The 24,489-nt window shown below is 49.3% G+C and overlaps 1 protein-coding gene across 1 annotated transcript in view; it reads left to right on the top strand.

The window, feature by feature from the left end:
• The window catches only part of DTX1 (deltex E3 ubiquitin ligase 1), a 360,224-nt gene extending 336,179 nt beyond the window's left edge, over window positions 1-24,045 (top strand). The window contains exons 9-10 of the mRNA XM_078667169.1: window positions 6,310-6,399; window positions 23,046-24,045. Of these exons, the coding sequence (XP_078523295.1) occupies window positions 6,310-6,399; window positions 23,046-23,270 (315 nt within the window). The 3' untranslated portion in view covers window positions 23,271-24,045. The remainder of the gene's footprint in view (window positions 1-6,309; window positions 6,400-23,045) is intronic.
• The last annotated feature ends 444 nt before the right edge of the window (window positions 24,046-24,489 follow it).

The raw sequence follows: 24,489 nt of genomic DNA, 5'->3' as shown, positions 1-24,489 counted from the left end.
GACTCACATATTACTCAGTCCATATGGTAGGTATTAGGTCTCTAATCACCCTCACCTGCGCACATCACGGCATTAAAATCACCCCATGGCAAAGCAATGGCGACTCTGCAGTATAGGAGGAACCTCACACATACCAAAGTACATAATAACAGAAGAACACCTTGGCCATCCCCCCGCACACACACATCAATGCCATTTAGCTAACAACGCCATGAAACGCCAACCATGCAACAAACTTCCTGCACTTATTAACGCACAGAATGGCAACAGGACACATTACAAAGCCCACTAGGATTCTTCGGCATATAAGGTGGTAATAAAGCGATGACCTAACAGCAGTGCATGCTTACATTCAATCAGTCAACCCTGGGAAAATTGACGGAAAACAACTAATAATTGACATATTGATTCTCCGCAACTGTACAATCCACTGTTTAAAAACACCAACACCCACAAAACCCCCAGAATATTCTAGGCAGCCAAACCACACCCTCGAGAACTACAATTCTGATCACCAACATCTAATTAGCGAATCGACGCCGGCACCTACACATCCTCCAGCATACCAACCCCCACAGTAGTAACCAAACCACAAGCACATTAGGTATGGACACCCACACGTACAAAACAGAACCAAAACCTTCAACTTGACATAGCAATACCACATCAACAGGGTGGGGGCCGGGGGAGAAAATAAAATAAAAAACTTACCTGACTGGGTCCGCGCGGGCCGCCTCTGCTCTGGGGTTACGTTGGCCATATGGTCTCTCTGTGGTGTCGACTCATGTGGCACTGGCGACGTGGTGACGCATGACTGATGGACTGTCGGAACTAATGATGTCCAATCACAGTGCGGCTGCTGCGGCAGTGCCACCAACCCACGCGCGGCACCCAATGTTTTAATGCCTGCCCTCAGGCTGAGGCTCCGCAGTCACTCTGCCAATCCAGACACTGCATTAGCAGCACCAGGATTGGCTAGGGCATGGAGACGGCCCGCCCATTAGAGACCCGGGCTGTTGCATGAAGCAACCCTCGGTTCCCCCTCGCTCTCCTGGATGGTAGTAGGAGGTGGCTGTAGTGGGCATGTTCGGGCTGGTCATAAAAATGACCAACCCAAAATCGAGCATGCGCACTATTGCAGCTGCGCTATAGTAAGCGCTGCTGTCACTCAACCCTTGCTGCCGCAGCCAGCTCCGCCCCACCGCCCTTCAGCGCCGATTACCTGAGACTGACTGCCACCAGTGGCGACTGCGAGCGGAGCGACGAGCGAGTGGTTTAGTTATAAAATACTGTTATTATACTTAATTATGACCAGTACTGATTATGACTCAACTGTCTTGCTTGTGTGTGACTGTGAATGTGGCTAGTTTGGCAACGCCCCAGCGCCCCCAATGGACGCACCGCCAGTGAGTACTGTAGCTCAGAGAGTGGACGGACAGAGTGTGCGTACTGCAGACATACAGAAGACACATTCTGCAGCTTAGAGAGTAGATAGCTCACATGCTGCCAGTCAGAGGGAGGGCATTCAGCACACATACTGCACCTCAGAGGGTAGACAATACACGTGCTGCAGATCAGGGGGTAGTTCGCACACGTGCTGCAGGTCAGAGGAGGAGCATTCAGCACACAAACTGCAGCTCACAGGGTAGATAGCACACTTGCTGCAGCTCAGAGGGTAGATAGCACATTCTCTGTAGCTCAGAGGGTAGATAGCACACTCACTGCAGCTCAGAGGGTAGATAGCACGCGTGCTACAGTCCAAAGGATGGGCATTCAGCACACATGCTGCAGCTCAGAGGGTAAATAGCAGACATGTTGCAGGCGTGAGGAAGCGCATTCAGCACATGCACTGCAACTCAGGGTCGATAGCACATGTGCTGCAGGCCAGAGGATGGGTATTCAGCACACATGCTGCAGCTCAGGGGGTAGATAGCACGCGTGCTGCAGAACAGAGAATGGGCATTCAGTACACTTGCTGCAGCTCAGCGGGTAGATCGCACACGTGATGCAGGCCAGAGGATGGGTATTCAGAACACATGCCGCAGCTCAGAGGGTAAGTAGCACACTCGCTGCCGTTCAGAGGGTAGATAGCATATGTGCTGCAGCTCAGGGGGTAGATAACGTGCGTGCTGCAGGCCAAAGGATGGGCATTCAGCACACATATTGCCGCTCAAAGGATATATACCACACTTGCTGCAAGCTAGAGGAGGGGCATTCAATACACATGTTGCAGCTCAGCGGTAGACAGCACATGTGCTGCATCTCAGGGGGTAGATAGCACACGTGCTGCCTGTCAGAGGAATGGCATTCAGCACATGCACTGCAGCTCAGGGTAGATAGCACACGTTCTGCAGGTCAGAGGAAGGGCTTTCAGCACATACACTGCAACTCAGGGTAAATAGCACACGTGCCTCAGGCCAGAGGATGGGTATTCAGCACACATGTTGCAGCTCAGAGGGTAGATGGCACATGTGTTGCAGGCCAGAGGAAGGGCGTTTGACACACGCACTGCAACTCAGGGTCTATAGCAGACATGTTGCAGGCCAGAGGAAGGGCGTTTGGCACACACACTGCAACTCAGGGTCGATAGCACACGTGCTGCAGGCCAGAGGATGGGCGTTCGGCACACACACTGCAACTCAGGGTCGATAGAACACATGTTGCAGGCCAGAGGATGAACATTTAGCCCACATTCTGCAGCTCAGAGGTTAAATAGCACACATGATGCAGGCCAAAGGAATGGCTTTCAGCACATACACTGCAACTCAGGGTACATAGCATACATGCTGCAGGCCAGAGGAAGGGCGTTCTGCACACGCACTGCATCTCAGGGTCAATAGCACACGTGCTGCAGGCCAGATGAAGGGCATTCGGCACACGCACTGCAACTCAGGGTCAATAACACACATGTTGCAGGCCAGAGGAAGGGTGTTCGGCACACGCACTGCAACTCAGGGTCGATAGCACACATGCTGCAGGCCAGATGAAGGGCGTTCGGCACACGCACTGCAACTTAGGGTCGATAGCACACATGTTGCAGGCCAGAGGAAGGGCATTCGGCACACGCACTGCAACTCAGGGTCGATAGCACACGTGGTGCAGGCCAGAGGATGGGCGTTTGGCACACGCACTGCAACTCAGGGTCGATAGCACACATGTTGCAGGCCAGAGGAAGGGCATTCGGCACACGCACTGCAACTCAGGGTCGATAGCACACGTGCTTCAGGCCAGAGGAAGGGCGTTCGGCACACTCACTGCAACTCAGGGTCAATAGCACACGTGCTGCAGGCTAGATGAAGGGCATTCGGCACACGCACTGCAACTCAGGGTCAATAGCACACATGTTGCAGGCCAGAGGAAGGGCGTTCGGCACACGCACTGCAACTCAGGGTCGATAACACACGTGCTGCAGGCCAGACGAAGGGCGTTTGGCACACGCACTGCAACTCAGGGTCGATAGCACACATGTTACAGGCCAGAGGAAGGGCGTTCACACACGCACTGCAACTCAGGGAGGATAGCACACATGTTGCAGGCCAGAGGATGGGCATTTAGCACATATGCTGCAGCTCAGAGGGTAAATAGCACACATGCGGCAGGCCAGAGGAAGGGCGTTCGGCACACGCACTGCAACTCAGGGTTGATAGCACACAGGTTGCAGACCAGAGGATGGGCATTCAGCACACATGCTGCAGCTCAGAGGGTAAATACCACACATGCTGCAAGCCAGGGAAAGGGCGTTCAACACATGCACTGCAACTCATGGCAGATAGCACACATGCTGCAGGCCAGAGGATGGGCTTTCAGCACACATGCTGCAGCTCAGGGGATACATAACACACATGCTGCAGGCCAGAGGAAGGGCGTTCGGCACACACACTGCAAGTCAGGGTCAATAGCACACATGCTGCAGGCCAGAGGAAGGGCGTTCGGCACACGCGCTGCAACTCAGGTTCGATAGCACACGTGCTGCAGGCCAGAGGATGGGTATTCTGCACACATGCTGCAGCTCAGACGGTAGATAGCACGCGTGCTGCAGGACAGACGATGGGAATTCAGCACACATACTGCAGCTCAGAGGGTAAATAGCACACATGCTGCAGGCCAGAGGAAGGGTATTCAGCACATGCACTGCAACTCGGGGTAGATAGCACACGAGCAGCAGGCCAGAGGAGGAGCATTCATCACACATACTGCAGCTCAGAGGGTATATAGCACACTCGCTCCAGCTCAGAGGGTAGATAGCACACCCGCTGCAGATCAGAGGGTAGATAGCACACCCGCTGCAGCTCAGAGGGTAGATGGCACACATGCTGCAACTCAGAGCAAGGTCATTCAGCACGCACACTGCAGGGCACGGTAGATTGCACATGTTCTGCTGGTCGGAGAAAAGACATAAAACCCAGACTTGGCACCCGTTCCCTCCATGTCACTGTAGGCAAGCTAGCCTGGCTGATGAGAGGTAATACCCCAAAACTGGTCACAGGATGCTTGTTTCTGGTCCAGGGTGGACCTAGTCTGGCAGTTCAGACTGGTTGGTTCCCATGGGGAGCAGAGTCCAACCTGGAATGGCATGGTGAGCAGAAAAAAATGGATTTAGGCCCAGATCTCTATACTGGGGGGAATGACATTGTTCAGCATTCTGACCATCAATTGTTCTTTTTGCAGGCCAGAGGATGGGCATTCAGCACACATATTGCAGCCCAGGGGAAGGATCATAGTACACATAAGCACTGTGTACATACTGCATCTCAGAGTCGGGACAGACAGGGCACATATATTCTATCCTCTAAATAATTACAGCTCACACAAACTGCCGGTCAGCGAAGGGACATGCAGCACGCCGTATGTAGCTTAGGGGAAGGAGAAACACTTATGCATACTGCAGCTCTGAGGAAGTACAGCCACGGTGCATATCAAACACACTGACTCTCAAAGCACATCCACACATTACTGCAGAACTGCACAGCTCTGAAGCTCAGCAGATGGAGCTGCCATGGTCTAGTTCAGTTTCTCAGGCGAGCACACCGTCTGCTGATCCTGAGCTCTGCAGGCAGAGGATCACACATCTGCCAGGTCAGTGTCTCCAGCGATATGTCACAGGTGCTCGTAGGCTGGGCAGTCAGACTGGCTGCTCCTGCCAACAGATTGCAAGGGCCGTGCTTACCTGCAGTCTACTGATGAGCTCTTTAGTGCTCAGTGATCCCCGCAGAGGATGAGGATTGAAGCACAGTGAACAGAGCCTGATAGTGAGTGGTGTGAAGCCCTTTGGTGACTCTCTGGGAGTGTGCCTCTGTAGGTGATGGTTTGTTTCTCACTGCCCCTTAGTCCATCCTTCTCGTTCCGATTCACAATGCCTTTTCTGTGAGTAGTTGTGTTTTGCTCCTGACCTAGAGACCTGCGTTTCCATGAGCATGTCAGTTTTAGTTACAGAAAGAAGCTTTGCAAGTTGGCGTCCCTATGTCCAGGACCTGTGTTCCTAAAATGGAAGTAGTGACAGCCTTAGGGCACCACAACGAGGTGACAAAACAAATTCAATGAAAGGACAGAAAAAGGGCCTTAAATAATGGATAGAGAACCTTCCAGCACAGATTTGACCTGTGCAGCAAATTAAAAAATATATGTTTTCACAGTGGAGGCACACCTCGTCCCTGCACTGAGAAAGGTGTATTAGTGAAAGGTGAGTTGCCTCTTTGAAGCCTCAAGTCTGCCTTTTACTGAAGTCTGTGGACCTGACCACTGTTTGAAGAGATAGGAATTATCCCCCTGCAGGCGGGGGCAGTGTGCACATGCTTGTGGAGTGAGAGCTGGAGTATCCCTGCAACGCCTGCGCCTCCCTCCCAAAGGTCGCTCTCTGTGGTCCTTCCTAGTGCCACCTCCTATGTGGCGCGCAATCAGTGCGCCTCTCACAGGTTTCTTTGCCATTGCACTTGCATCTGTAATATGGCACTGGCTGACTAGGTCTGGCTTTCCATCATTTGCACGAGGCCACGCCCCCGTATAAATGATGTCATGCTCCCAGTGATCATGCAGGGGCACTCTCTGTATTACCTAAGTGGCCTTACAAGTGTCTGCGACCCGTTCTGCAATACCAGAGTGCCCCAGGGGTGCATACATTGGGCACAAACTCCTGTTGCACCCGGTAGCACTATCTGTATTACAGCCCCAGGAACAGTTTCTCTCCGCATTGCCATTGTAGGGGTGCCTGGGAGTTATCAGTATCAACGAGGAGAATAACTGCTTGCTCTGCATGTCACGTCTGCATAGTTCAGAGGATGTACTCACTTCTTTAATGTCTTCTTTCCACAGGGCTCTGAACATCCAAATCCAGGGAAGAAGTTCACCGCTAGGGGCTTCCCGCGCCACTGCTACCTTCCAGATACTGACAAAGGCAGAAAGGTAATTGATGTGAAAGAAACCTTCACCCTAGTCCCAAGTATAAGGACTGCCAGGCAGCCTTCTGCCAGTGCACCACTTACAGATGCTCCCTATGGTTTTCAGTTATGGCATATGGGCATTTCGGCATTTCATTCCACTAAAACAAAATCAAGTCATTTGTTCTACTTAAATTAGACTAAGAACTGAAAGCAGGAGACACCGTTAGATGCAAATTATTTTCACAGCAGTTGATTTGATGTTCTGAAGTAGTCTGCTATTAACTAGATTCAGAAGAAGCAATTTGTCAAATGGAATTTCCTGCTGTGTGCTCTGTTTGCAAGGTGACGTTGAGCTTGTTTCTGAAGGGCAGCATGACCTCAAAAATAGCCCAAGGACAGGCTATTAACAATATGTGTAGGTGGTCTTCAGGTTTGAATGGTTTATGGAACAGCGTAGAAACATACAGCAGTTCCTCTCTGGCTTTGGTACTGATGGGATGGCACAGGGGCATACATCTTTGGACCTCTCAGACTGGGTGGCTCAGTGAGTAGAATATGAACATAGACCTTTTCACTTCCACGGCTGAGTGCCTCATTTAAAACCAAAGGGAAATAAAGTATTTCCCATCAAGGATAGGCGTATATATGTATGTATGTATGTATGCATGTATGGAGTATTTGTACAGCATGAACCTAGTCAAAGGCAGCATAGCAATGACAGAGTCAAATCCAAGGCTACTGTCAATAAGTGACTTTACAGGTAATGTGTTACTGGTCTGTCACTTCATCGTGATGTAGTGTTCTTGAAAGAGATGTGTCTGCAATGCTGTCCTGAATTTGGGAGATTTGGTGCAGCTCTGACAGATGAGGGGGTTTGTTCCAGATGATGGGTGCATTGACAAGAAAGGCTGAGTGCCTTTTGTTTTTACTTTGTATTCAGTCTGATTGTGACCTGGCTGCTTGTGTCCGGAGAGCCACCAGAGATAGTGAGATTATCAGCTAGATACACTGGGATGCAGGTTGTGGTGGTGTCATAAGTGATGTAGCTAGGGGAGCCAATGGATTGCCACCAGGATGGTGCTGATGTGATCATATTTCATCAGACCCTAGATGAGACATGCAGTGGTGTGTAGGATGCCCTTAAAGTGGACCAGAATAGAGTTACAGAGGCCATTAAAAAAATGACATTTCCATCATCCAGATAAGAGAATACCAGGGTTGAACACCAATTCTGAAGACAATTTAAAAAAGAGAACGGTCTGACTTTCTTCAGGGGAAAGAGCTAGTAAGAGATAATGTTAGTTATTTTTGGCAATTTGGTCCGTGAAGGAGAAGGTGAATTCAAGTGACTTGCCACAGGTGAAAGCTGGTGTTGATGCCATCAAGGTTCATGTCATTGAGCCAGGCTTGCACTATTTCTTGCTTGTTGTTTTTGGCAAATAACAGGAATTAGCTTGAAGACATCCAGGTCCAGATTAGTGGGCAGCAGTTTTTAGGTCTCGGCCTAGAGACGCGCTGAAAGCGCGTTCTCGGCAGAGAAGTATTGCAATCGTTTCAGTCTCCAAAGCCGACAAAAGGAGACAAGAGCTGGGCACGCGCCCAGCATTCTCAATGGGAGAGGTGCGACAAGAGCTGGCCACGCGCGGATTCGGTCGCGCGCACGCTCACGGCGCCAGCGTCCCCGCCGCGCGCTGATCACTGCTCTCTTCCTGGCCGGCATCGAGAAGTTTCACGCAGTGAGGGCACTGAGAGGTAGGTGCTTGTTTAGAATGTTATGTCCTCTAATTGCATGGACTTGCGGGAGTGTTTGCAGTGTAAAGTACCGGAATGGCGGGAGCAAAGAATGATGTCAGATGTGCTTTGAAGGATTCTGCGAATGTACACAGAACATTCAGTACAGTCTGCTCACTGAGCGTGCACGTTACTGATCGCCTATTCTTTATTGGACACCAGGGTGCGCCATGTGTTTTTTTTTATTCAACCCACCAAGATAAACGTGTCTATTCTCTTCTAGAAAAGAGTGTTAACCGTGACCAGTGTAAAATTAATCGGTAGCCTTGCCTGCTTTCAGAGTAGTGAGTGCAGAGTAGTGAGTAGTGAGTGGTGAGTAGTGAGTGGTGAGTGCAGAGTGGTGAGTGCAGAGTGGTGAGTGCAGAGTGGTGTGTGCAGAGTGCAGAGTAGTGAATGCAGAGTAGTGAGTAGTGAGTGCAGAGTAGTGAGTGCAGAGTAGCGAGTGGTGAGTGCAGAGTGGTGAGTGGTGAGTGCCGAGCGGTGAGTGCAGAGTAGTGAGTGGTGAGTGCAGAGTGGTGAGTGCAGAGTGGTGAGTGCAGAGTGGTGAGTGCAGAGTGGTGAGTGCAGAGTGGTGAGTGCAGAGTAGTGAGTGCAGAGTGGTGAGTGCAGAGTGGTGAGTGCAGAGTGGTGAGTGCAGAGTGGTGAGTGCAGAGTGGTGAGTGCAGAGTGGTGAGTGCAGAGTGGTGAGTAGTGAGTAGTGAGTGGTGAGTGCAGAGTGGTGAGTGCAGAGTGGTGAGTGCAGAGTGCAGAGTAGTGAATGCAGAGTAGTGAGTAGTGAGTGCAGAGTAGTGAGTGGTGAGTGCAGAGTGGTGAGTGGTGAGTGCCGAGTAGTGAGTGCAGAGTAGTGAGTGGTGAGTGCAGAGTGGTGAGTGCAGAGTGGTGAGTGCAGAGTAGTGAGTGCAGAGTGGTGAGTGCAGAGTGGTGAGTGCAGAGTGGTGAGTGCAGAGTGGTGAGTGCAGAGTGGTGAGTGCAGAGTGGTGAGTGCAGAGTGGTGAGCGCAGAGTAGTGAGTGCAGAGTAGTGAGTGCAGAGTAGTGAGTGCAGAGTAGTGAGTAGTGAGTGCAGAGTAGTGAGTAGTGAGTGCAGAGTAGTGAGTGCAGAGTAGTGAGTGCAGAGTAGTGAGTGCAGAGTAGTGAGTGCAGAGTAGTGAGTAGTGAGTGCAGAGTAGTGAGTGCAGAGTAGTGAGTAGTGAGTGCAGAGTAGTGAGTGCAGAGTAGTGAGTAGTGAGTGCAGAGTAGTGAGTAGTGAGTGCAGAGTAGTGAGTGCAGAGTAGTGAGTGCAGAGTAGTGAGCGCAGAGTAGTGAGTAGTGAGTGCAGAGTAGTGAGTGCAGAGTAGTCAATCAATCATAGGCATTTATAGAGCGCTCTACTTACCCGGAGGGTCTCAAGGCGCTAGGGGGGGGGGTGCTGCTACTGCCCGAACAGCCAGGTCTTGAGCTTCTTCCTGAAGGCGAGGTGGTCTTGGGTCAGGCGCAGGTGGGTCGGGAGGGAGTTCCAGGTCTTGGCGGCCAGGTAGGAAAAGGACCTTCCTCCTGTTGTCGTTCTTCGGATGCGGGGGACGGCGGCGAGGGCGTGACTGGCTGATCGGAGGTGTCGTTTGGGAGCGTAGAAGTTGATGCGGTTGTTGAGGTAGCTCGGGCCTTGATCGTGAAGAGCTTTGTGTGCGTGGGTAAGGAGACGGAAGGTGATTCTCTTGTTGACCGGGAGCCAGTGCAGGTCTCTTAGGTGTCCGGAGATGTGGCTGTGTCGTGGGATGTCGAGGATGAGTCTGGCTGAGGCGTTCTGGATCCGTTGGAGTCTCTTCTGGAGCTTGGCGGTGGTTCCGGCGTAGAGGGCGTTGCCGTAGTCCAGTCGGCTGGTGACGAGTGCCTGGGTGACAGTCTTCCTGGTCTCGGTGGGGATCCACCGGAAGATCTTCCGTAGCATGCGCAGGGTGTTGAAGCATGACGAGGAGACGGCGTTGACTTGCTTGGTCATGGAGAGGGAGGAGTCCAGGATGAAGCCCAGGTTGCGTGCGTGGTCTGTCGGTTTGGGTGCGGTGCCCAGGGCGGGGGCCACCAGGAGTCGTCCCAGGCGGAGGGCGAGGATCCCAGGATGAGGACTTCCGTCTTGTCCGAGTTCAGCTTCAGGCGGCTGGTCGACATCCACTCGGCTACCTCTTTCATTCCTTCGTGAAGGTTGGCTCTGGCGGCGGCGGGGTTGTTGGTCAGGGAGAGGATCAGCTGGGTATCGTCGGCGTAGGAGATGATGTTGAGGTTGTGTTGGCGTGCGATGGCCGCGAGGGGGCTCATGTAGACGTTGAAGAGGGTTGGGCTCAGCGAGGATCCTTGAGGGACGCCGCAGATGACTTCGGTGGCCTCTGACTTGTACGGTGGTAGACGGACTCTCTGTGTTCTTCCGTCGAGGAAGGAGATGATCCATTCCAGAGCCTTCTCCTGGATTCCGACGTTGCTGAGGCGATGCACTAGGGTGCGGTGGCAGACGGTGTCGAAGGCCGCGGAGAGGTCTAGTAGGATGAGGGCCGCTGTTTCTCCGCTGTCCATCAGGGTTCGGATGTCATCGGTGGCAGCGATGAGGGCGGTCTCGGTGCTGTGGTTGGCTCGGAAGCCAGACTGTGAGGGGTCGAGGGATCCGTTCGTCTCGAGGAAGGCGGCCAGCTGCTTGTTGACGGTCTTCTCGATGACTTTGGCTGGGAACGGGAGCAGCGAGATGGGGCGGTAATTCATGAGCTCGGTGGGGTCCGCTGTTGGTTTCTTGAGTAGAGTGCTGAGTTCGGCATGCTTCCAGCTCTCAGGGAAGGTGGCGGTGGTGAAGGAGGTGTTGATGATGTCACGCAGGTGGGGTGCGATGACGGCGTCGGCCTTGTTGAAGACGTGGTGAGGGCAGGGGTCGGTCGGAGATCCGGAGTGGATGGAGTTCATCATGCGGATGGTTTCTTCGGTGCAGATCGGAGTCCAGGCGCGGAGGGTGGTGGTGGGGGGCGGTGGTTCGGTCGAGTTGGACGTGGCGTTCGTCGGTTGGGTGTTGAAGCTGTTGTGTATGTCCGCGATCTTGTTGTGGAAGTAGGAGGCGAGGGAGTTGCAGAGTTCTTGCGATGGGGTGATGTCGTTGTTTCCGGCGTTGGGGTTGGAGAGCTCTTTCACGATGTTGAAGAGTTCCTTGCTGTTGTGTGCGTTGTTATCCAGCCGGTCCTTGAATGCGGTTTTCTTGGTGTCGCGGATCAGTTGGTGATGCTTCCGGGTGGCAAGCTTGAGGGTGGTCATGTTGTCCGGTGTTTGCTCCCTTCTCCAGGCTTTCTCGAGGGCTCGGCAGTTCTTCTTGGAGCTCTTGAATTCGTCGGTGAACCACAGGGCCTTCTTGCTGCCGGGTCTGCTGGGCGGGGTCCTCAGTGGGGCGAGTTCGTCCGCGCAGTTGCTGAGTAGTGAGTGCAGAGTAGTGAGTGCAGAGTAGTGAGTAGTGAGTGCAGAGTAGTGACTGCAGAGTAGTGAGTAGTGAGTGCAGAGTAGTGAGTAGTGAGTGCAGAGTAGTGAGTAGTGAGTGCAGAGTAGTGAGTGCAGAGTAGTGAGTGCAGAGTAGTGAGTAGTGAGTGCAGAGTAGTGAGTGCAGAGTAGTGAGTAGTGAGTGCAGAGTAGTGAGTGCAGAGTAGTGAGTGCAGAGTAGTGAGTGCAGAGTAGTGAGTGCAGAGTAGCGAGTGCAGAGTAGTGAGTGCAGAGTAGCAAGTGCAGAATAGTGAGTAGCGAGTGCAGAGTAGTGAGTAGCAAGTGCAGAGTAGTGAGTAGCGAGTGCAGAGTAGTGAGTAGCGAGTGCAGAGTAGTGAGTGCAGAGTAGTGAGTGCAGAGTAGTGAGTAGTGAGTGCAGAGTAGTGAGTGCAGAGTAGTGAGTAGTGAGTGCAGAGTAGTGAGTAGTGAGTGCAGAGTAGTGAGTGCAGAGTAGTGAGTGCAGAGTAGTGAGTGCAGAGTAGTGAGTAGTGAGTGCAGAGTAGTGAGTGCAGAGTAGTGAGTGCAGAGTAGTGAGTGCAGAGTAGTGAGTGCAGAGTAGTGAATGCAGAGTAGTGAGTGCAGAGTAGTGAGTGCAGAGTAGTGAGTAGTGAGTGCAGAGTAGTGAGTAGTGAGTGCAGAGTAGTGAGTCTGTAGTGAGTGCAGAGTAGTGAGTCTGTAGTGAGTGCAGAGTAGTGAGTCTGTAGTGAGTGCAGAGTAGTGAGTCTGTAGTGAGTGCAGAGTAGTGAGTGCAGAGTAGTGAGTGCAGAGTAGTGAGTGCAGAGTAGTGAGTCTGTAGTGAGTGCAGAGTAGTGAGTAGTGAGTGCAGAGTAGTGAGTAGTGAGTGCAGAGTAGTGAGTGCAGAGTAGTGAGTGCAGAGTAGTGAGTGCAGAGTAGTGAGTGCAGAGTAGTGAATAGTGAGTGCAGAGTAGTGAGTAGTGAGTGCAGAGTAGTGAGTGCAGAGTAGTGAGTAGTGAGTGCAGAGTAGTGAGTAGTGAGTGCAGAGTAGTGAGTAGTGAGTGCAGAGTAGTGAGTGCAGAGTAGTGAATAGTGAGTGCAGAGTAGTGAGTAGTGAGTGCAGAGTAGTGAGTGCAGAGTAGTGAGTAGTGAGTGCAGAGTAGTGAGTATTGAGTGCAGAGTAGTGAGTGCAGAGTAGTGAGTAGTGAGTGCAGAGTAGTGAGTAGTGAGTGCAGAGTAGTGAGTGCAGAGTAGTGAGTAGTGAGTGCAGAGTAGTGAGTGCAGAGTAGTGAGTGCAGAGTAGTGAGTCTGTAGTGAGTGCAGAGTAGTGAGTAGTGAGTGCAGACTAGTGAGTGCAGAGTAGTGAGTGCAGAGTAGTGAGTGCAGAGTAGTGAGTGCAGAGTAGTGAGTAGTGAGTGCAGAGTAGTGAGTGCAAAGTAGTGAGTGCAGAGTAGTGAGTGCAGAGTAGTGAGTGCAGAGTAGTGAGTAGTGAGTGCAGAGTAGTGAGTAGTGAGTGCAGAGTAGTGAGTGCAGAATAGTGAGTGCAGAGTAGTGAGTAGTGAGTGCAGAGTAGTGAGTGCAGAGTAGTGAGTAGTGAGTGCAGAGTAGTGAGTGCAGAGTAGTGAGTAGTGAGTGCAGAGTAGTGAGTGCAGAGTAGTGAGTAGTGAGTGCAGAGTAGTGAGTAATGAGTGCAGAGTAGTGAGTGCAGAGTAGTGAGTAATGAGTGCAGAGTAGTGAGTAATGAGTGCAGAGCAGTGAGTGCAGAGCAGTGAGTGCAGAGCAGTGAGTGCAGAGTAGTGAGTGCAGAGTAGTGAGTGCAGAGTAGTGAGTGCAGAGTAGTGAGTGCAGAGTAGTGAGTGCAGAGTAGTGAGTAATGAGTGCAGAGTAGTGAGTAGTGAGTGCAGAGTAGTGAGTAGTGAGTGCAGAGCAGTGAGTAGTGAGTGCAGAGTAGTGAGTAGTGAGTGCAGGGTAGTGAGTAGTGAGTGCAGAGTAGTGAGTGCAGAGTAGTGAGTGCAGAGTAGTGAGTGCAGAGTAGTGAGTCTGTAGTGAGTGCAGAGTAGTGAGTGCAGAGTAGTGAGTACAGAGTAGTGAGTGCAGAGTAGTGAGTGCAGAGTAGTGAATAGTGAGTGCAGAGTAGTGAGTAGTGAGTGCAGAGTAGTGAGTAGTGAGTGCAGAGTAGTGAGTGCAGAGTAGTGAGTAGTGAGTGCAGAGTAGTGAGTAGTGAGTGCAGAGTAGTGAGTGCAGAGTAGTGAATAGTGAGTGCAGAGTAGTGAGTAGTGAGTGCAGAGTAGTGAGTGCAGAGTAGTGAGTAGTGAGTGCAGAGTAGTGAGTATTGAGTGCAGAGTAGTGAGTGCAGAGTAGTGAGTAGTGAGTGCAGAGTAGTGAGTAGTGAGTGCAGAGTAGTGAGTGCAGAGTAGTGAGTAGTGAGTGCAGAGTAGTGAGTAATGAGTGCAGAGTAGTGAGTGCAGAGTAGTGAGTAATGAGTGCAGAGTAGTGAGTAATGAGTGCAGAGCAGTGAGTGCAGAGCAGTGAGTGCAGAGCAGTGAGTGCAGAGTAGTGAGTGCAGAGTAGTGAGTGCAGAGTAGTGAGTGCAGAGTAGTGAGTAATGAGTGCAGAGTAGTGAGTAGTGAGTGCAGAGCAGTGAGTAGTGAGTGCAGAGTAGTGAGTAGTGAGTGCAGGGTAGTGAGTAGTGAGTGCAGGGTAGTGAGTGCAGAGTAGTGAGTAGTGAGTGCAGAGTAGTGAGTAGTGAGTGCAGGGTAGTGAGTAGTGAGTGCAGGGTAGTGAGTAGTGAGTGCAGGGTAGTGAGTGCAGAGTAGTGAGTAGTGAGTGCAGAGTAGTGAGTAGTGAGTGCAGGGTAGTGAGTAGTGAGTGCAGGGTAGTGAGTAGTGAGTGCAGAGTAGTGAGTGCAGAGTGGTGAGTGCAGAGTGGTGAGTGCAGAGTAGTGAGTAGTGAGTGCAGAGCAGTGAGTAGTGAGTGCAGAGTAGTGAGTAGTGAGTGCAGGGTAGTGAGTAGTGAGTGCAGGGTAGTGAGTGCAGAGTAGTGAGTAGTGAGTGCAGGGTAGTGAGTAGTGAGTGCAGGGTAGTGAGTAGTGAGTGCAGGGTAGTGAGTGCAGAGTAGTGAGTGCAGAGTAGTGAGTAGTGAGTGCAGGGTAGTGAGTAGTGAGTGCAGGGTAGTGAGTGCAGAGTAGTGAGTGCAGAGTGGTGAGTGCAGAGTAGTGAGTGCAGAGTAGTGAGTAGTGAGTGCAGAGCAGTGAGTAGTGAGTGCAGAGTAGTGAGTAGTGAGTGCAGAGTAGTGAGTAGTGAGTGCAGGGTAGTGAGTAGTGAGTGCAGGGTAGTGAGTGCAGAGTAGTGAGTAGTGAGTGCAGAGTAGTGAGTAGTGAGTGCAGGGTAGTGAGTAGTGAGTGCAGGGTAGTGAGTGCAGAGTAGTGAGTGCAGAGTAGTGAGTGCAGAGTAGTGAGTAATGAGTGCAGAGTAGTGAGTAGTGAGTGCAGAGTAGTGAGTAGTGAGTGCAGAGCAGTGAGTAGTGAGTGCAGAGTAGTGAGTAGTGAGTGCAGGGTAGTGAGTAGTGAGTGCAGGGTAGTGAGTGCAGAGTAGTGAGTAGTGAGTGCAGAGTAGTGAGTAGTGAGTGCAGGGTAGTGAGTAGTGAGTGCAGGGTAGTGAGTAGTGAGTGCAGAGTAGTGAGTAGTGAGTGCAGAGTAGTGAGTAGTGAGTGCAGGGTAGTGAGTAGTGAGTGCAGGGTAGTGAGTAGTGAGTGCAGAGTAGTGAGTGCAGAGTGGTGAGTGCAGAGTGGTGAGTGCAGAGTAGTGAGTAGTGAGTGCAGAGCAGTGAGTAGTGAGTGCAGAGTAGTGAGTAGTGAGTGCAGGGTAGTGAGTAGTGAGTGCAGGGTAGTGAGTGCAGAGTAGTGAGTGCAGGGTAGTGAGTAGTGAGTGCAGGGTAGTGAGTAGTGAGTGCAGGGTAGTGAGTGCAGAGTAGTGAGTAGTGAGTGCTGAGTAGTGAGTAGTGAGTGCAGGGTAGTGAGTAGTGAGTGCAGGGTAGTGAGTGCAGAGTAGTGAGTGCAGAGTGGTGAGTGCAGAGTAGTGAGTGCAGAGTAGTGAGTAGTGAGTGCAGAGCAGTGAGTAGTGAGTGCAGAGTAGTGAGTAGTGAGTGCAGAGTAGTGAGTAGTGAGTGCAGGGTAGTGAGTAGTGAGTGCAGGGTAGTGAGTGCAGAGTAGTGAGTAGTGAGTGCAGAGTAGTGAGTAGTGAGTGCAGGGTAGTGAGTAGTGAGTGCAGGGTAGTGAGTGCAGAGTAGTGAGTAGTGAGTGCAGAGTAGTGAGTAGTGAGTGCAGGGTAGTGAGTAGAGGGTAGTGAGTAGTGAGTGCAGAGTAGTGAGTGCAGAGTGGTGAGTGCAGAGTGGTGAGTGCAGAGTAGTGAGTGCAGAGTGGTGAGTGCAGAGTGGTGAGTGCAGAGTAGTGAGTGGTGAGTGCAGAGTAGTGAGTGCAGAGTAGTGAGTGCAGAGTAGAGAGTGCAGAGTAGTGAGTGCAGAGTAGTGAGTGCAGAGTAGTGAGTGGTGAGTGCAGAGTAGTGAGTGGTGAGTGCAGAGTAGTGAGTGCAGAGTAGTGAGTGCAGAGTAGTGAGTCTGTAGTGAGTGCAGAGTAGTGAGTAGTGAGAGTAGTGAGTAGTGAGTGCAGAGTAGTGAGTGCAGAGTAGTGAGTGCAGAGTAGTGAGTGCAGAGTAGTGAGTGCAGAGTAGTGAGTGCAGAGTAGTGAATAGTGAGTGCAGAGTAGTGAGTAGTGAGTGCAGAGTAGTGAGTGCAGAGTAGTGAGTAGTGAGTGCAGAGTAGTGAGTAGTGAGTGCAGAGTAGTGAGTAGTGAGTGCAGAGTAGTGAGTGCAGAGTAGTGAATAGTGAGTGCAGAGTAGTGAGTAGTGAGTGCAGAGTAGTGAGTGCAGAGTAGTGAGTAGTGAGTGCAGAGTAGTGAGTGCAGAGTAGTGAGTAGTGAGTGCAGAGTAGTGAGTAGTGAGTGCAGAGTAGTGAGTGCAGAGTAGTGAGTAGTGAGTGCAGAGTAGTGAGTGCAGAGTAGTGAGTGCAGAGTAGTGAGTGCAGAGTAGTGAGTGCAGAGTAGTGAGTCTGTAGTGAGTGCAGAGTAGTGAGTAGTGAGTGCAGACTAGTGAGTGCAGAGTAGTGAGTGCAGAGTAGTGAGTAGTGAGTGCAGAGTAGTGAGTGCAGAGTAGTGAGTAGTGAGTGCAGAGTAGTGAGTGCAGAGTAGTGAGTGCAGAGTAGTGAGTGCAGAGTAGTGAGTAGTGAGTGCAGAGTAGTGAGTAGTGAGTGCAGAGTAGTGAGTAGTGAGTGCAGAGTAGTGAGTGCAGAATAGTGAGTGCAGAGTAGTGAGTAGTGAGTGCAGAGTAGTGAGTGCAGAGTAGTGAGTAGTGAGTGCAGAGTAGTGAGTGCAGAGTAGTGAGTAGTGAGTGCAGAGTAGTGAGTGCAGAGTAGTGAGTAGTGAGTGCAGAGTAGTGAGTAGTGAGTGCAGAGTAGTGAGTAATGAGTGCAGGTTAGTGAGTGCAGAGTAGTGAGTAATGAGTGCAGAGTAGTGAGTAATGAGTGCAGAGCAGTGAGTGCAGAGCAGTGAGTGCAGAGCAGTGAGTGCAGAGTAGTGAGTGCAGAGTAGTGAGTGCAGAGTAGTGAGTGCAGAGTAGTGAGTGCAGAGTAGTGAGTGCAGAGTAGTGAGTAATGAGTGCAGAGTAGTGAGTGCAGAGTAGTGAGTAGTGAGTGCAGAGTAGTGAGTAGTGAGTGCAGAGTAGTGAGTAGTGAGTGCAGGGTAGTGAGTAGTGAGTGCAGGGTAGTGAGTGCAGAGTAGTGAGTAGTGAGTGCAGAGTAGTGAGTAGTGAGTGCAGGGTAGTGAGTAGTGAGTGCAGGGTAGTGAGTGCAGAGTAGTGAGTAGTGAGTGCAGAGTAGTGAGTAGTGAGTGCAGTGTAGTGAGTAGTGAGTGCAGAGTAGTGAGTGCAGAGTGGTGAGTGCAGAGTTTTGAGTGCAGAGTAGTGAGTGCAGAGTGGTGAGTGCAGAGTGGTGAGTGCAGAGTAGTGAGTGGTGAGTGCAGAGTAGTGAGTGGTGAGTGCAGAGTAGTGAGTGCAGAGTAGTGAGTGCAGAGTAGTGAGTGGTGAGTGCAGAGTAGTGAGTGGTGAGTGCAGAGTAGTGAGTGCAGAGTAGTGAGTGGTGAGTGCAGAGTGGTGAGTGCAGAGTGGTGAGTGCAGAGTGGTGAGTGTGTGAGCGTGCAGGGTGAACAGTGTGTGAGCGTGCAGGGTGAACAGTGTGTGAGCGTGCAGGGTGAACAATTCCAATCCAAACCACATAATTCCATTACACACCACATGCATACACTCCATAACACATGGCTAAAAGACATTGCCATTTACAATGCCATTAGCTCTAACTCAAATAAATCCGAGACCTATTGCATTTCTAATGCTTGTTGAGTCATTGGATGTATAAAGCGGAGGAGACTTTCAGGTAGGGTTTTGTATTGTCTCAATAATGGTAAATGTTGATGCTGTTATCAGTGAACATAGTGCCAAGAATCACCATGTAGAGGTTGAAGACGATGGTGATAGGAACGGACCCTGTAGGACAATGCAGATGATAGGGTTCTTCTGGGACCTGGAGGTGCCTTGTGAATGAACTGGTGTTGTTTGGGACGGTTGGAGGAGAACCATTGAATGACGTTGCCAGTGAATACCATTCAAGACGTAAGGGTGTCAATGAGGGTGGAATGGTCGAAGCTGTGAAAGACAGTTGAGAGTGCCAGCAAAACCTAAGAGGCAGGTGGAAATCTCCATCTGTGATCAGACGGGCACTGTCTATGATGTGTAAGGTAGCTCTCTTCATGCTACAGCATGTCCGATTAGTAGTTGTATAGGAGATGGTTGGCATTGATGTAATCTTGGAGTTGAGTGTAGTCTGCTTTTTCAATGATCTTGCCGATGAAGGGTTGGTGAGTGGTGGGCCAGTAGTTAGTGACAACATCAATTCTAGAGTAGGTTTCATAAGGAGTGGCAAGATCTAGTGCATCTTGAGAGCTTCTATGAAGGAGCCTTGAGTGAGGGAGGCATTGATAATAGTGAGTAGGAGTGAGGGAACTTCTTCACAGAGAGCTTTGATTAAGTGCAATGGTTAGACATGACCTTCATAGCAGGTGGCTTTGAGGGGGCTGAGCTTGTTGGAGGTCTTTGAGAGATAGGACTTTGAAGGATTATGCCATTGGGATGCTATAATAAGGGGTGTCTCGCTGAAACCAAAACAACATAGAGTATTTCCCTTCTAGGGTTGGGTGGCGCATGAAATAGTACAGAAATATAAAATATTTTCCTTTATGGCTGGATGGCTCTTCGAATAGCACAGGGACATAGAGTATTTGCCCTCTATGGATGAGTGCACAGTGGAATACCACAAGGGTGTAGTCCTTTCCTCTTCTAGGACAGAATGGCTCATACATATCACAGAAATATAGACCTTTTGACCTCTATAGCTCAGTGGCTCATGTATAGCTTAGAGGCATGAACTTATGCAGCTCTAGGGGTGGGGTTCATTGAATATCACAGGGACATAGAGCGTTTACCCACTAGGTTGGGGTTGCTCATTGAATAGTTTGGTGAGATTGAAAATTACCCCTCTGGAGCTCAGTGGCTCGTTGAATGCCACGGAGACATAGAACATTTACACTCTAGTTCTGGGTACCTCGTGAAATAGCATGAGGACACAAAAAAAATCCCGTTCAGGATTAGTGGCTCATGGGCTAGCATAAGAAAAAAAAGGATTGCTTCTCATTGGCTGCAAGATTGATGGAATCATACAGGGACATATAATATTTCCTCTCTATGGTTGGATGCCTCTTACAATAGCTCAGGGACATAGAACAGCTTCCGTGTGGGGCTTGGTGGAAGACTTTACAGCACAAGGACATAGAGCATTTTCCTCTAGGCTGGGTGCCTCTAGAAATAGCACCTGGACATTTCCCTTGTAGGATTCGGTGGCTAATTGAACAACACTATAACATACAACACTCAAAGCATAGGGACATTGAACTTTTCTCCACTGTAAGTCATGTGTCTCATATATTAACATAGGGAAATAGAACACGTCCTCTCTATTGCAGGGTAATTTACTGAACAACACAAGAGAAAATAAGTCTTTCTTCCTAGGGCTGAGTGGCTCATTGAATAAAACAAGGACATGGAGAATGTCCCTGTAGGGATAGGTGACTGTTGGAATAGCACAGAAAAACAGAATACTACCACCATAGTGCTGGCTCATAGAATAGTAGAGAGTTGTGATTTGATTTTAATTTTGTAAAGCACTCGAATACCATAGGCTTCTTGGCACTGCTTATAAAAAAGGGAAAGTACGAAAAATAAAAAGAAACAGTGTTAGTTGCTAAAAAGCCAGGTTTTTTAGCACTTTCTTGAAGGGCCATAGATTAGGACTGTCTTATAGCGCCATAGGGAGCGAGTTCCACAATTTAGCTGTTCCTGCAATAAAGCTTTTCCCACCCCAATGAGCTCTTTTTATTCAGGGGATCACTAAAAAGCTTGGCAATAGTTGAGCTCAAATTCATAGATTGAGTAAAAAGCGATGTTTTAAATAATCTGAAGCAAGGTTATGTAACATTTATGAAGCTATGCATAATGATTTAAACTTTGTCCTTATGTCAACTTGGAGATAGTGTCGTTTTACCAGACTCTGGGAGACAGATTTATGTTTAGGAATGCCCAAAAGTAGGTGGTGCTGAAGCATTTTGCAGCATATATAATTTCTGCAGAAGTTTATTTGAATGTTTAAGAATACGGTATTTCCGTAATCAAGTTTAGACAAGACCAGAGCAGTCACAACTGTCTTCTAAAGATCAGGTGGAACGAAAAGACAGAGACTTCTAATCATCTTTAAAATAATAAAAAGTGATGAGACTTAGGTATTGATCTGATCTTTAAAGGTCAGCCTATTGTCAGTAATAATTCATACATTTCGTACCTTGTTTACTGGTGATGGTAGCGTACCCATGTCCTGCCATCAAATGGGTGACCCGAAAGAAGTGTCATTTCCTAGGAGTACAACCTCAGTCTTACCGGAGTTCAATTTTAGGCAGTTAAGCCTCATCCACTTGTTGATCTGACTCATACAGACATTAAAGCGTTTAGCTGTCTCCTGTAAATTGCTGGACACTGAGACAATAATCTGAGAGTCATCAGCATAGGATATGGTTAAAAACTGCGAGCCTTGATAGTGGGACTACGTTTAGGTTGAACAAGGTAGGCTCAATGATGAGCTCTGCGGAACCCCACAAGGTAACTTAAAATTGACCGAGGTGAATTCACCTGATGCCACGTGTTGTTCGCTGTCTGACAGGAAAAACTTTAGAGCTTTGAGGGTGGTACCTTTAGTTCCAAACTCAGAGCACCTGTTAGTTAGTATATGATGGTCGACCGTATCGAAAGCTGCGGAGAGGTCCAATAGGATCAACGTTGCCTTCCCTCCCTCATCCAGGATGGATCTCAGGTCTTCGATTGCTACAATCAAGGAAGTCTTCATGCTATGGGGTTCCCTGAAGCCGAATTGTGTCGGAGCCAGGAGTTCATTAGAATTAATGAAGGAAGTGAGTTCCATGTTTAGTGCCTTTTCCAGGACTTCCACTGGAAATGACAGCTGAGGCTGTATTAGATTTGGCAACTGGCTTAGAGTTTGCGAATAATGTTTGAAATTCACAAGGGTCTATCGTAGAACATTTCCCATCTAAGACTGGGCGGATCATGGAATTTCACTGGGCGGCTTATATAGTGGGGCTCAGACATACAGTATTTCACCTCTAGGGCTTTGTGCTTCGTGGAATAGCACAGGCACATATATGTTTCACTTGTAGACCTGGATAGCTCTTGTAGTAGCACAGTCACATATTATTTCCCGATCCAGGACAGAGTGATTCATGGAATAGCACTGAACCATCGAACATTTCCTCTACAGGCCTGGATAGGTCATAGAACAGCACATGGACATAAAACTTGCCATTCGGGAGATGGGTGGTTTATGGGAGAGCACAAGCAAACTGAACCACCAACCTTTATCATGGTTGGTTCGTTTGTGGAATGTCATGAGAGCACACAGCCTTTCACTTCTGGAGGCTAAATGGCTCCATGATACCCAAGCATAGGCGATACTTATCCTAAAAGGAAAGTTACATCAAGGAAACACAAATATTTATCTCTCTGGCTCCAAAATCCATCTATACTATCAATAATTCATGTTATTTGTGCTATATCTCTGGGTTGTACCTTATTTTAGCTGTATAACTAGAGGCCCATTGGTACAGAGCATGTGTTCTAGAAGTTTTGAGTAAGTCAGTGGCAGAGGGATCTGGAGTCATTCACTGATAGCATTGGGTACCGCGGAGAGCACAGCATTGTATTTGAAGAACTCGATTTAAGGGCAACCAGCACATGTAGGCAGAGCATTCAGTCTACTAAAGTATGGATTCATTCATTGGAGCTGACTTCCAGAGCCTTTTAGCTGGAAGGACAGAGGGGCTGCTGAAATTGGAACAGCTTTATATTTTGTACTTATTTTTTTGACAGTGTTGTACAGAAGCTGCCACAATGAGCTTCGTATGTGTGATGAGAGGCTTTGCAGGAGGTGAGGAGTGAGATAATTGCATTTTCAGTGCGCACAATGATTATAGACGCCCAACTTGGGAGTAATCCAGAGGCCTTGAGGAACAAGTACAGTTTCTTAATTTCAAAGAGTCATTTTTTGTGGTGGAGGCATTAGAAGAGGTGCAGTCCTGAATGAGAAGTCCATATAACGTATTATTTTGACCCCAAAACATTTGTATGTTGCCGTTGAATGCAGAGCCTCCTTTGGGATGCCGAATATAAGCATCTTGTTATCTTGAATAGCATCAATGGACAGGCAAAATAAGGTTTTACCCAACCAAAAGGGGGCATCAGCATAAAGCATAGGGTATTGAATTCAACCCATTGTTTTGTCAGCAGCCGGTGGGTTGACATCAGTGCAGCTCAGACATGGTCTGTGGACTTGAGACCGAGGGTGGGGTGAGTGTAATCGTTTTGCGCTCTTTTTCCATGGTTTTAGTAGGAAGACCTCCATGGAGTCTATTGCAAAAGTTGATGATTGTAAAAGTTGATGATGACCAGTGGTGATGACCATGAGTAAAGACCAGGGCAATCCATTGATGGGGTGGTTGCAGAGGTAGGATTCTGCTCGTCAGTGGTAGAAGTTGTTTCCAGTGAGTCTGTTCACTTGTGGAATCAACGATAGTTTAGCATCAAGGATGACTTCTAGGTTGCATACGTTTAGAAAAGTGTCAACAGGAGTCTAAAGGGAATATTGAATCTCTTAATCTACATCTTTTTACTGTATGGCCTGCTTAATATTTTCTATAACTTATTCTACCCTTCCTTTTCTGAACAGGTCCTGAAATTTTTGATCATAGCCTGGGAACGCCGACTTATCTTTACAATCGGAGTGTCCAACACAACAGGAGAATCCGACACGGTTGTCTGGAATGAGATCCACCACAAGACAGAATTTGGCTCCAACCTCACTGGCCATGGTTATCCTGATCCCAACTACTTGGACAATGCCCTGGCCGAGCTGACTGCACAGGGAGTCTGTGATGAAAACTGCAAGGACTGAGGAATAAGCCCAATGTGACCTGTTTGCCTGACCCACCGCTGAGTCCCGACTTTAGTCGGTGCATGCCTATCCCTCCTCATCTTTGAGGAAAAGCGAGATGGACGCTCCCTCTCTCCTAGCCCCCTCGTTTCTGCTACCGGTTCGCTCACCCTGCTGCCTTGGTCCAAAATCCTCATCTTGCTTTGTCTCGTGGATGCTTCTGCAGGATTTGGGGCAGATAGGAAGAAAAGTTGCAAAATCAAAGGAAAGAAAACTGTAGACCTCATGTAGTGGTACCCAACTTATCTTTACATCAGGTGCAGATAACTCAGCAGCTTCTGTCACTTGCATTCAGATGTAAATGTATAGACTCTATTCATATAGCTCAGACATGGTCTCTTTGTAGCAGGCACACAGTACATAAAGGGATTCTACCACGGTGCAGGAAAAACCATGCTGGGATCAAAAGACCACCAATCTCTTTTCCATTGGAGTAGCTCTACAATCCACCCTTAACAATAGCCAATCAGAACATCTCTGATGAGGCATGGGGACAGTTTGCATATACTCTGGCTGTCCCACGACAGTAACGAGAAAGGAGGATGCATGGGATGTGAGGCTTCGGTAAGGTTTTCAGGAAAAAAGGGGGCATACACCTAAGAGTTTTGAAAGACCTTTAGAGGCAAGGGAATTTGGGTGTTTCTTCTAATAGTTACAAGCATTCCAGAACCTAGACAACAGGGAAGCAAAGTGTTCCCGCCCACAGTTTCCTTGAAACCTATGTCATGTTTTCCCATATCTGAACACAGGATTCCAAAACAATTTAGAAATGGTAAAGCACAAGAGCTGCTAAATTGCCTTGCATCTACCACACTTCCTCCACTAGTCCACTTTCCAGCAGTAGTTTTGTGTGGGGTTTTGCATTACACTTTGTTCTGTGGCCTACTTGCCACTGCAGCAGTCCCCCCACTAAGCCCGGCAAGAGTGCAGCTTCTCATTATCTCAGATTTCTGTATTGAGTCTCTTTTGTCCAACTTCCTCCCTTGGCTGTTCGGTGGACCGGACAGGAGAGCCGGTATCGATGTAACTTGTGAATGAAGCAGGTACCAACAAGACAGCTTCATCTATGGTGTTTATGGGGAGGGAGGCGAAGAGTTGCATGTCAGAATGGCAAGTACCAAGATATTGTGACCAAAATATCCCCTCCCACAATATAGTGTTAAGTATATACTGGTATGTT

The sequence above is a fragment of the Lissotriton helveticus genome, chromosome 11 (assembly GCF_964261635.1).
Source record: "Lissotriton helveticus chromosome 11, aLisHel1.1, whole genome shotgun sequence".
NCBI classification, from domain to species: Eukaryota; Metazoa; Chordata; class Amphibia; order Caudata; family Salamandridae; genus Lissotriton; species Lissotriton helveticus.
The sequence above is the reverse complement of the archived record's forward strand: the minus strand, read 5'-3'. Positions and strand labels throughout refer to the sequence as shown.